The sequence below is a fragment of the Bubalus kerabau genome, chromosome 8, assembly GCF_029407905.1.
Source record: "Bubalus kerabau isolate K-KA32 ecotype Philippines breed swamp buffalo chromosome 8, PCC_UOA_SB_1v2, whole genome shotgun sequence".
Classification (NCBI taxonomy): Eukaryota; Metazoa; Chordata; class Mammalia; order Artiodactyla; family Bovidae; genus Bubalus; species Bubalus kerabau.
Genome location: NC_073631.1, coordinates 18,386,786 through 18,399,326, shown reverse-complemented (window position 1 = coordinate 18,399,326; position 12,541 = coordinate 18,386,786). Strand labels below are relative to the sequence as shown.

The window sequence follows — 12,541 nt, the reverse complement described above, 5'->3', positions numbered from 1 at the left end:
CTATTTAAATTTAACCTCTTCACAGGCGGTTACCCATTTTTCTTCTTATCCTTACTATAACATGCTTACCCACTGAATTACTGTTATTGTTAAATCTTCTCACTTTTCTTATAGACATTAATTTTCCCACTCATCTGTTTCTGGGGGAACTTCTGTTTCCAGCAACATGTTTACAATCTCTCTCAAGTGGCCTCTGCAGATTTTCATTAAATACCTGGAGGCTTGACTACTTCAAATATCTTATAAAATAAAGTGAAATATAAGTAACCACATATACATGTGTACACACCTATATGTGCATATCTTTTTAATTTTTTGGATCTTCACGTGGTACTTGTAGACTGTTGTAAAAGTCAGGAAGGATTCCCTTCTTATAATGGTTCAATATAAATCCTGAACCTTACTTCCTTAAATTGTTCAAAGTGCTTCATCTTCGTTAACCTGAGAAAAAGGGAATGATATCTGTACTTAAAAAATGAACAAGCAGATGTATCATCTAGCTGGAGAAAATAGGATCACATTTGTCATAAAATTATCATGTATTTGCAGCCATTTTTTACATAATTGTGACCTGTGGGGGATAAATAAAACGAAGTCTTAGTTTTTCTTTCATCATCCCTTTAAATTTTTTATCAATGGGGAAAGTTTTTTCTTTTTCCTACCACAGAAAAAAATTACCATCAGGCTACAGACTTTCCTATCACTTTTAGGTAACAGTGATACTTTTAGGTAAAAGTATCACTTTTAGGTAATAGGATCACCTCTAGGGGCTTCCATGGAGGCTCAGGGGCAAAAGAATCTGCCTCCAATGAAGGAGATGTGGCAGGAGCTGCAGGTTCGACCCCTGGGTCGGGAAGATTCCCTGAAGAAGGAAATGACTAACCACTCCAGTATTCTTGCCTGGAAAATCCCATGGACAGAGGAGACCAGTGGGCTACTCCCCAAAGAGTCAGACATGACTGAGTGACTAAACATACATAGGATTACCTCTAAATTTCAAGTCAGTTTTAACTGTGTAATACACACTATTTCATCAACGTATCAGTTTTCCTTTTAATCTTCATTCATTTTGTATGAGCTTGTGGTCCATGGGCTAGAACGTACTTCTGATCCCTCCCAGGCTGAATCAAGGATGGGAGGACAGGCGCAGGCGGGAAGGGCATGGAGGTTCTTTCTTGGCTGGTCTATTGTCAAATGGCTTTGGGTCTTCTGGTCTTGACAGATGTTTGATGCTGACATTTTTCCTGGTGGGGTTCCTGCACTGCCCCTCCTGGGACACCGGCAAAGGACTCTCTTCCTCCAGCTGTTTCTCCCCATCAGCCTCTGCTGATGAATATATTTACTCTATATAGACTCTCTCAGCTGGAGTTCCATTATTCTTCCAGGTCTTCTTGGACAGAAATCAAAGCAGTTCCAGGCCAACTCCAGGAATCTAGAGTACATCTGGTCCACAGGAAAAAAAACTTGCATGGCCTTTGCACTGACCAACTCTGGATGCAGGGCTTACCCCACCCCAGCCCTCTCTTGGCTATCACAGCATATTTTAGCTTTCTTTGGAACGAGTCAGACACTGGTCCATTGTGTTCCAAAAACAAAAATCAAGGTCTCCCAGTGGTTTCACTGATGTTCCCTTTCTATAATGTGGCAAACTTCTCCCCATTTTCTTCAAAGAAAACACTTTAGGAGACTGTTTTCTCTGGAGAAGACCTTATTAAATCTCATATCTTCTCCTTTTTTATACCCACAGTGTGAATGAAAGGCAAGTATTAGAACATTCTTCAGTTTCAGGTTTGCAGGCTTTTGCTTCTTAGAGCCTAGGTCAAATTTTCAATTTCACATCCTGATAGATATCCCTTGGTACAGCTGGGATATGTATGTGACTGAGAGGTGAAATAGGTTAATAAGATGAAACTGTATTTCTCCTGTTTAAAACTCCAAGCTGGTGTGTTGCCTCTGTTCATTGGGGTTTTCAGAGATTCTGGCTTCTTCATTCTTGTTAGTCTGATATTCCAAAAGTGCTTTCCCCATCCACCTGATCCAGGATAGGCAGGCTCCATGTCTTCACTTCAGCAAGGGAGAGTGGATGGAGAGATATCCTTCCTTCAGCATGAACCAGAAATTGCACAAATCCTCTTATTCACATCCCGTTGGACAGAATCCAGGCAATACCCACTGCAACAGGGATTAGGAAAGGTGGTTTTTACTCTAAGCAGAAATGCAGGCCAGTTACAATTACTCTCACTATGGAAAAATGGTAGAATTGCATTTTGTGGTTCCGCTAGCAGCCTCAGCCACCCATCCAATAAGTATTAATTGCGTACAAGTAATTGACTATGGGATGTGAACTGAACGTTTACTTCAGAGGATTTGAAACTTCTCCTGTTTAAATCCCTTCTTAATTTCACTAATATTATTCTTTAAATTTTATTTTAAAGGGAATCCAAGGTCCCATTGGCCCACCTGGTCCACAAGGGCCCGCAGGACAAGGCTCACCTGGTCCCAAGGTAACTTTCTAAATGAGAGAAGAGTTTAATCTATTTTCTAACTGTTGTTTTCTGGTCAGTGGCCAGTGCATTTGGAAGGCAGCAGAGGGGATGAACTTCAGAATCAGAGATCTCTATTTAACACAAAACGCTACTGATATTCCTAATGGTTTAGAGAATGTGATGTGCATTCTTTATGCTCTTAGCAGCTTTCACATTTGTCCCTTGGCATCTGCTGGAAGGTTGATTCTAGGATTACCACTCCCTTCCCCATACCAAAATCTTATGATGCTCCTGTTCCTTAATTTAGTCCTATCTCCTTCTATTTTATTTTTTTTCTTTTTTTTCCCCCCTGTATTTTAAAAATCATCTCTAGATAACTTCTAATACCAAATACATTGTAAATGTTACAAAGCATTTAGTTGGTGGCATGTAGAAAATTCAGGTTTTGCTTTTGGAAATTTTTGGAGTTTCTTTCCTGAGTATTTTCCAACCAAGGTTGGTTAAACTGTAGCAGAGTCCAAGCTCATACCACTTGCTGCATGAAGGGCCAGTAAGTCGAGAGGCACAGTGTTGGGGAGAGGAAAAACAACTTTTTTCAGAAAGCCAACAAACTGAGAAGATGGTGTGCTAATGTTCTAAAGAACCATCCTAATTTGGGATAGAAACCAAGCTTCTTTATTGCTAGGGAAGGGGGAAGCTGGAAAGGGTTAAGATCAAGAAGAGAAGGATGACCACAGTGAGGGTCCAAGGAGGGTTGTGATAACATTTTGTTCTTGGTTAGTTGACCTGAGTCTGGTCCTGATGTTCTTATAAATCTTGACAAGACAATCGTTATTTTTGTTCATACTTTCTTATCTCCTCATGTGAGGTAAGTTTGCACAACCTGTAACCTGCAAGCAGAACCCCTTTAGTAATTAACAAGTCTACATGCAGACCTGGGCAGAGGCTCATGACTCAGCGATTAAAGCAGCAGAACAGATAGGTACAATATGGAGTCAGAGATGCTAAGCTTCTACAAACAAAAGGCAGGTGGTGGAGGCAGATCTTAGTTCTTAAAGAACAACTCAGAGATATCCATCAGATTGTTATGCCAGTCCCTAAGACTTAAAGTTCCTAAAGAGAAGGAACTGCTTTATCACTGAACTATTGTCATTACTTTTCTTGTTTAACTGGTTTTCCTTTGTTTCTGCATTCCTTCACGTCCCTAATTAGTAACTGCCTGTGCCTGCTCTTTGGAACTCTGGTCCAGGAGACTCAAGTCTTTATCTACAACAAGAAGTGGGGGAAATGGAGGAGCTTTTGAACCCAGGAGGGATCCACAGGGTCCTGCTCAGTTTCAATCCCCCCTTTTCTTTGATACTTCTTAATCCTAATGGGAACAGGGCAGACAAGAAAGGGAATAATAAAGTTTTGGATAGAGAGGTTAATCACAAACTCAGCAGAGGGACTTAATTTTATGGGGACTCTTTCAAATCCACAAATGTGGAACCAGTGGCTACCGAGGAGGCAGACTATACTTACACATCTTAATTTATTGTTTTTATTACTTTTACTTGTGAGACCTTATTCGAGCAACTCAAGTAGTAATATCAGTAGGGGTTACCGTGGGTTGGCTAGTTTTTATTCTCACCAATGATCCCACAGTAGGTCCAACAACCAAAACGTTTAAAGATATGGAGTCGGAAATAACCTAGCCAATAAAAGTTTTCTATGAACTTGGAGGCAATTTATGTTCTAATTTAGAAGATAAATTATTTATCCTTATTTATCCTTTGGGGAGAAGCATGACACTGTTTAACCAGCTGTCCTTAATGTTGCTTCAAAGAATCACTAAGCATTATTAAATAAACACTTCTCTGAGTGTTTCCCTTGTGGCTTCCCTTGTGGCTCAGCTGGTAAAGAATCTGCTTGCAATGCAGAAGACCTGAGTTCAATCCCTGGGTTGGGAAGATCCCCTGGAGAAGGGAAAGGCTACCCACTCCAGTATTCTGGCCCGGAGAATCCATGGACTGTATAGTCCATGGGGTCGCAAAGAGTCGGACACGACTGAGTGACTTTCACTTCACTTCTCTGAGAGTACCTTCCTTTCAGTAGATTCCTTCGAGAGTCCCCTGTGACAAGTAGCTCAATACAATACAGTTACTGTCCTTGAAATTTCTGATTTGAGCTCAATGGTGAAAGCTCAGGTTGATCTCTCTGGTTAGGATACTGCTTTGGATCAGCGGTAATCTTGGTTTCTCATGTGTCGATTATAGTTGCTGTGGATTGTAACTGCTGATCTTTTCCACGTGCCCTTCTTGGGGACTCAAAGTCAATTTTGAGTATTATACACAGCCTGTCTTTTAAATCAGACCATATATACATATATATGTACATATATATATTTGCCTGAAATATATCTATATTTGAATAGATAAATGCATATATACACATATATTCACATATGTGAATAGAGCATATGAAACTCAGTTTTATCTTATTTTGCTGATATATTTTGCTCTTAGGAGATCAAAGGTAGGTATATGTTATTTTTGTTTTGGTGCTAGAGTCAAATACTCTTCAAATACTCTTTCCTCACTAGGGAGAAGTTGGCCAGATGGGCCCTACAGGCCCTAGAGGACCAGTAGGACTCGGAGTACAAGGTCCAAAGGTGAGTTGTCTAAGCTGCTGCTGCTGCTGCTAAGTCACTTCAGTAGTGTCCAACTCTGTGTGACCCTATAGACGGCAGCCCACCAGGCTCCCCCGTCCCTGGGATTCTCCAGGCAAGAACACTGCAGTGGGTTGCCATTTCCTTCTCCAATGCATGTAAGTGAAAAGTGAAAGTGAAGTTGCTCAGTCATGTCCAACTCTTCGCGACCCCATGGACTGCAGCCTACCAGGCTCCTCCATCCATGGGATTTTCCAGGCAACAGTACTGGAGTGGGTGCCATTGCCTTATCCTATCTAAGCTAGTTGGAGGCATTTATGTCATATTATGTAAAGCTTCGTTTATATCCAGAGGAGAATATTTATTCAGAGGAGAGTCTGATGCTTAACTGATATGGTTTAAGAAGAACCAAAATATTAGTTTGTTCTAATGATGACTGTGTTTCTATTATTCATTTATTAGCATTAGAGGTCCTCTTTCACCTCTTTCAGAGTGATTCTTTAAGAAGCTTGTTGCCTGCCATATTATAAAAATTTAGTAGAATTTCAGTAAAGCTTACTTCCCTTCTCTTGTTTTGTGGCTGGCTCCTTCTCATCCTTCAGGTCTCATCTCAAAAGATACTTCCTCAAAATTCATTTACTAAACCTAAAGTGTGTCCACCCCACTATTGTTACCCAGTTATTTAAAAGCACGCTGTTTGTTCCCCTTGATTTTACCACTTAACTTGCATGTTTTTTGAATTACTCTTCATTGTACTACACCCTCTAGAAATGCACTGCCCTCTAGAAATGGCAGGCACTTGCCACATGGCGTTACTGAATACTTGACATGTGGCTGGTATGAACTAAGAGTTTGCTACAAAGGTACTATACACTCTGGATTACAAAGCTTGGTACAAAAAATGAATGTAAACTATATGATTAATATATTTGTATATGGAGTACACGTTGAAATGACAGTTTCAGATGTATTAAGTAAAATATATTATTAGGATTGTCTTTATCTGTTTCTTTTAAAGTTGTAGGTGTGGCTATTAATAAAATTATAATCACATATATGGCTTGCTTTATATCTCCATTGAACAGCGCTACCCCACTGGGGCAGGGGCTCTGTTTCCTTTTCTTCTTTATTACTGAATCCTCAGTTTGAGGGACACAATAGGCACTCAATAAGTGCTGATGAATAATAAATGGATCCTTGTTTTACCCTTCACAATTTCGATAACTCATCCTGAAGGCATCTAGAATCTGGCAAGCCATGCTGAGGATTAAAATCCATCACTGTTCTGAAGTCACTGTCATGATTCTTAAGAGAGTTTGGGTATTAAAATAATATGTAAGATACGGTCTAAGACAAATATGTACAAGTTTCATATACATAAACATAATTGCAAGAGACAAAAAATATACTAATATAGTGATAATAGCTGCCATTTGCTGAATGGTTTTGCTGTGTCATACAATGTACTAAGTACTAAATATGCCATGTATGTATACATGTATTTACATATATATATGTTTATGTTTATACATGTCTACTTGTCTATAGTATATATGTGTATATATTATTATGTCATTTAATGCCAATTTCAGAGGAGCCATATAGGGTAGCAAGACTATGAGGCACTTAGACTACCTGAATTCAAATCCCAATCTTGCACTAAATAGACATGTAATCTTAAGATTCCCTCATTTTAAAAAATGAAATACTTAAAATACACTTAAAATTTTAAATATATCTTATATACTTAAAATATACTGTAGAGAATAACAAAGAACACCCATGTATTCCACAACCCAGCTTTATCAAATATCAACATTTTGCCTCATGTATTCTAGAATGTTTTAAAGAAGTATTGCAGATATAGCTGAAGGTCTCTGTCTGTGCTCCCCAATTCTGCTGTCTCCCCTCTTCCCTCCCCAGACATAATCATTATCATGAATTTAGTGTTTATCATTCTTTCAAAGTTTATGATTTTCTCACAATTTTATTCATAAGCCATATATTGCTTGTTTGTATTCTTGAACTTTACATAATATATCATTCAGCAATATATTTATACTCAGCCTTGTGTCTTGTGTTTTTATATGCCTTTGATTCAGTTTAATTGCTTTGTGATACTACACTGTATGAGAATACTTCATTACTGATGGACATTTAAATTACTTTCTATTTTGTGCATTTGCCGATAATGCTGCCATAAACATTCTCTGGGTTTCGTCTTGTGTAAGGATATAAATTTCTCCTATCAGTAGATGACAGATTGCTGTGACTTGGAAGATCACAGAGTATACAAGTTTTCAGTTTTCATATTGTGAAAATTCTGCCCCAAATAGACAATGGGTACAGTGTTCGGACCAGTTTACCCTCCTTCCAACAATAGACAGCAATGCCCTTTTTGCTACATTCTTGCCAGTGTGAAATGTGTAAAAAAATACATCTCATTGGTTCAGTTCTTATTCCCTGATAACTAACTGAACAGTTTTTGACTGCTTAATGGACCTCGGTTTTTCTTTTTTATAAATTCCTGTAGATACTCATTTTTTGGATACTGAGTATTCCTCTCAAAGCTTAAGATATGGCTTGTCTTTTTCACTTTACTTAGAGTGCTTTTCAGTGCATAGAAATTTTTGATTTTGATGTATTTCTATCCCTTTATGGTTTGGGTTTTTGGAATATTATTTTAAAACATGTCTTGACCCTAAAGTCATACTATATTTTAACATATTTTCTTTTGAAAATGTTGATGTTTTACTTTTTAAAATTTATGTCTTTAATACACTTGTAATTTATTTTTGTGGCTAGGGCAAGGTAGGAAATCTAGTTTTCCCTATATGCTAACCAAATATCCTAGCATCAGTTATTAAATTGCCACACTGACTTGTAATACCTCCAGTGTTATGCATCAAGTTTCTATACGTGTGAATATCAGTGCCTGAGTTCTTTATGACACTCCATTTGCCTACTAATATCTCTCAGTGCTACTATCTCTCTGTCTGGATTATGATTTATAATGTTTTATCATCCATAGGGAAAATACTGTCATCTTCTTCCCTGGCTATTCTTGGTTCTAACATATACATTTTAGAAATGGCTTGTCAAATTTGACAAAATATTCCATCGGAGTTTTTGAAATTGCACTGAATCTTCAGATTAAACATTGAGTCTTTCAAACCACAGAGTAAAACTCTCTACTTTTTCACAAAAATAGTTTTCATTTTATCCATAAACATCTTCTACTTTTTTAGTTAAAAAGGTACCCTGGGTACATTTTTATGATTGTGAATTGTTTCCTTTTTTTGTACTTTTCAATTAACTATGACGTGTCTATAGGGAAAGTCAGTTCAGTTCAGTTCAGTCGCTCAGTCGTGTCCGACTCTTTGCAACCCCATGAACTGCAGCACGCCAGGCCTCCATGTGTATCACCAATTCCCGGAGTTTACTCAAACTCATGTCCATCGAGTCGGTGATGCCATCCAGCCATCTCGACCTCTGTCGTCCCCTTCTCCTCCTGCCCCCAATCCCTCCCAGCATCAGAGTCTTTTCCAATGAGTCAACTCTTCGCATGAGGTGGCCAAAGTACTGGAGTTTCAGCCTCAGCATCAGTCCTTCCAAAGAACACCCAGGACTGATCTCCTTTAAGATGGACTGGTTGGATCTCCTTGCAGTCCAAGGGACTCGCACGAGTCTTCTCCAATAACACAGTTCAAAAGCATCAATTCTTTGGCGCCCAGCTTTCTTTATAGTCCAACTCTCACATCCATACATGACCACTGGAAAAACCATAGCCTTGACTAGACGGACCTTTGTTGGCAATGTAATGTCTCTGCTTTTCAATATGCTATGTAGGTTGGTCATAACTTTCCTTCCAAGGAATAACTGTCTTTTAATTTCATGGCTGCAATCACCATCTTCAGTGATTTTGAAGCCCAGAAAAATAAAGTCTGACACTGTTTCCACTGTTTCCTCATCTATTTCCCATGAAGTGATGGGACCAGATGCTATGATCTTAGTTTTTTTAATGTTGAGCTTTAAGCCAACTTTTTCACTCTCCTCTTTCACTTTCATCAAGAGGCTTTTTAGTTCCTCTTCACTTTCTGCCATAAGGGTGGTGTCATCTGCATATCTGAGGTTATTGATATTTCTCCTGGCAATCTTGATTCCAGCTTGTGCTTCCTCCAGCCCAGCGTTTCTGATAATGTACTCTGCATATAAGTTAAATAAACAGGGTGACAATATACAGCCTTGACGTACTCCTTTTCCTATTTGGAACCAGTCTGTTGTTCCATGTCCAGTTCTAACTGTTGCTTCCTGACCTGCATACAGGTTTCTCAAGAGGCAGGTCAGGTGGTCTGGTATTCCCATCTCTTTCAGAATTTTCACAGTTTATTGTGATCCACACAAAGGCTTTGGCATAGTCAATAAAGCAGAAATAGATGTTTTTCTGGAATTCTCTTGCTTTTCTGATGATCCAGCAGATGTTGGCAATTTGATCTCTGGTTCCTCTGCCTTTTCTAAAACCAGCTTGAACATCTGGAAGTTCACGCTTCACGTATTACTGAAACCTGGCTTGGAGAATTTTGAGCATTACTTTACTAGCATGTGAGATGAATGCAATTGTGCGGTAGTTTGAGCATTCTTTGGCATTGCCTTTCTTTGGGATTGGAATGAAAACTGACCTTTTCCAGTCCTGTGGCCACTGCTGAGTCTTCCAAATTTGCTGGCATATTGAGTGCAGCACTTTCACAGCATCATTTTTCAGGATTTGAAATAGCTCAACTGGAATTTCATCACCTCCACTAGCTTTGTTCATAGTGATGCTTTCTAAGCATCAGATATTTATATTCTTAGCAGCCAAAGATGGAGAAGCTCTATACATTCAGCAAAAATAAGACTGGGAGCTGACTGTGGCTCAGATTATAAACTCCTTATTGCCAAATTCAGACTAAAATTGAAGAAAGTAGGGAAAACCACTAGACCATTCAGGTATGACCTAATCAAATCCCTTATGATTATACAGTGGAAGTGAGAAATAGATTTAAGGGCCTAGATCTGATAGATAAGAGTGCCTAGAGATAAATCCACACACATATGGACACCTTATCTTTGACAAAGGAGGCAAGAATATACAATGGATTAAAGACAATCTCTTTAACAAGTGGTGCTGGGAAATCTGGTCAACCACTTGTAAAAGAATGAAACTAGAACACTTTCTAACACCATACACAAAAATAAACTCAAAATGGATTAAAGATCTAAACGTAAGACCAGAAACTATAAAACTCCTAGAGGAGAACATAGGCAAAACACTCTCTGACATACATCACAGCAGGATCCTCTATAACCCACCTCCAAGAATATTGGAAATAAAAGCAAAAATAAACAAATGGGACCTAATTAACCTTAAAAGCTTCTGCACATCAAAGGAAACTATTAGCAAGGTGAAAAGACAGCCTTCAGAATGAAGCAAATGAAGCAACTGACAAACAACTAATCTCGAGAATATACAAGCAACTCCTACAGCTCAACTCCAGAAAAATAAATGACCCAATCAAAAAATGGGCCAAAGAACTAAATAGACATTTCTCCAAAGACATACAGATGGCTAACAAACACATGAAAAGATGCTCAACATCACTCATTATCAGAGAAATGCAAATCAAAACCACTATGAGGTACCATTTCACGCCAGTCAGAATGGCTGCGATCCAAAAGTCTACAAGTAATAAATGCTGGAGAGGGTGTGGAGAAAAGGGAACCCTCTTCCACTGTTGGTGGGAATGCAAACTAGTACCGCCACTATGGAGAACAGTGTGGAGATTCCTTAAAAAACTGGAAATAGAACTGCCTTATGATCCAGCAATCCCACTGCTGGGCATACACACTGAGGAAACCAGAAGGGAAAGAGACACGTGTACCCCAATGTTCATCGCAGCACTGTTTATAATAGCCAGGACATGGAAGCAACCTAGATGTCCATCAGCAGATGAATGGATAAGAAAGGTGTGGTACATATACACAATGGAGTATTACTCAGCCATTAAAAAGAATACATTTGAATCAGTTCTAATGAGGTGGATGAAACTGGAGCCTATTATACAGAGTGAAGTAAGCCAGAAAGAAAAACACCAATACAGTATACTAACGCATATATATGGAATTTAGAAAGATGGTAACAATAACCCTGTGTACGAGACAGCAAAAGAGACACTGATGTATAGAACAGTCTTATGGACTCTGTGGGAGAGGGAGAGGGTGGGAAGATTTGGGAGAATGGCATTGAAACATATAAAATATCATGTATGAAACGAGTTGCCAGTCCAGGTTCGATGCGCGATACTGGATGCTTGGGGCTGGTGCACTGGGACGACCCAGAGGGATGGTATGGGGAGGGAGGAGGGAGGAGGGTTCAGGATGGGGAACACATGTATACCTGTGGCGGATTCATTTTGATATTTGGCAAAACTAATACAATTATGTAAAATTTAAAAATAAAAAAAATAAAAAAAAAAAAAAGAGTGCCTGATGAACTATGGACGGAGGTTCATGACATTGTACAGGAGACAGGGATCAAGACCATCCCCATGGAAAAGAAATGCAAAAAAGCAAAATGGCTGTCTGAGGAGGCCTTACAAATAGCTGTGAAAAGAAAAGTGAAAAGCAAAGGAGAAAAGGAAAGATATAAGCATCTGAATGCAGAGTTCCAAAAAATAGCAAGGAGAGATAAGAAAGCCTTCCTCAGTGATCAATGCAAAGAAATAGAGGAAAACAACAGAATGGGAAAGACTAGAGATCTCTTCAAGACAATTAGAGATACCAAGGGAACATTTCATGCAAAGATGGGTTCAATAAAGGACAGAAATGGTATGGACCTAACAGAAGCAGAAGATATTAAGAAGAGGTGGCAAGCATACACAGAAGAACTGTACAAAAAAGATCTTCATGACCCAGATAATCACGATGGTGTGATCACTGACCTAGAGCCAGACATCCTGGAATGTGAAGTCAAGTGGGCCTTAGAAAGCATCATGTCTATTAACAAGTTTTAATTTTCCTTTGGTTTCTTGAACATATGGAATGCAGTATAATAACTATCCTAATATTATTCATAAATTCTATCCCCTGTGTCGTGTTTCTGCAGCTTTTCTGAATCCTCAATAGCTTTTGATTCACTGCCAAACATTGTGAAGTTTACCTTTTTAGGTGCTAGATATTTTTTGTATTCCTATAAATATTTTTGAGCTTTTTTTCTTAGATGCTTCTACATTACTTGAAAACAGTTTGAACATTCGGATCTTGCTTTTAAGATTTGTTGGGTAGGACAGGAGCGGTATCTAGTCTGGGGCTAATTTTTCCCCACTACTAAGGCAGTATTCTTTTTTTTTTTTTTTCCATCTTCCATACTTTT

The 12,541-nt window shown here is 38.7% G+C and overlaps 2 protein-coding genes across 4 annotated transcripts in view; one reads left to right on the top strand and one right to left on the bottom strand.

Moving 5' to 3' along the window:
• The window catches only part of COL28A1 (collagen type XXVIII alpha 1 chain), a 181,480-nt gene that overhangs the window by 64,097 nt on the left and 104,842 nt on the right, over positions 1–12,541 (top strand). Inside the window, exons 17-18 of the mRNA XM_055589814.1 lie at positions 2,436–2,504; positions 5,068–5,136. Coding sequence (XP_055445789.1) covers positions 2,436–2,504; positions 5,068–5,136 — 138 coding nt within the window. The remainder of the gene's footprint in view (positions 1–2,435; positions 2,505–5,067; positions 5,137–12,541) is intronic.
• MIOS (meiosis regulator for oocyte development) overlaps positions 1–12,541 on the bottom strand; it is a 135,862-nt gene that overhangs the window by 120,515 nt on the left and 2,806 nt on the right. The gene's annotated exons all lie outside the window — the stretch shown is intronic.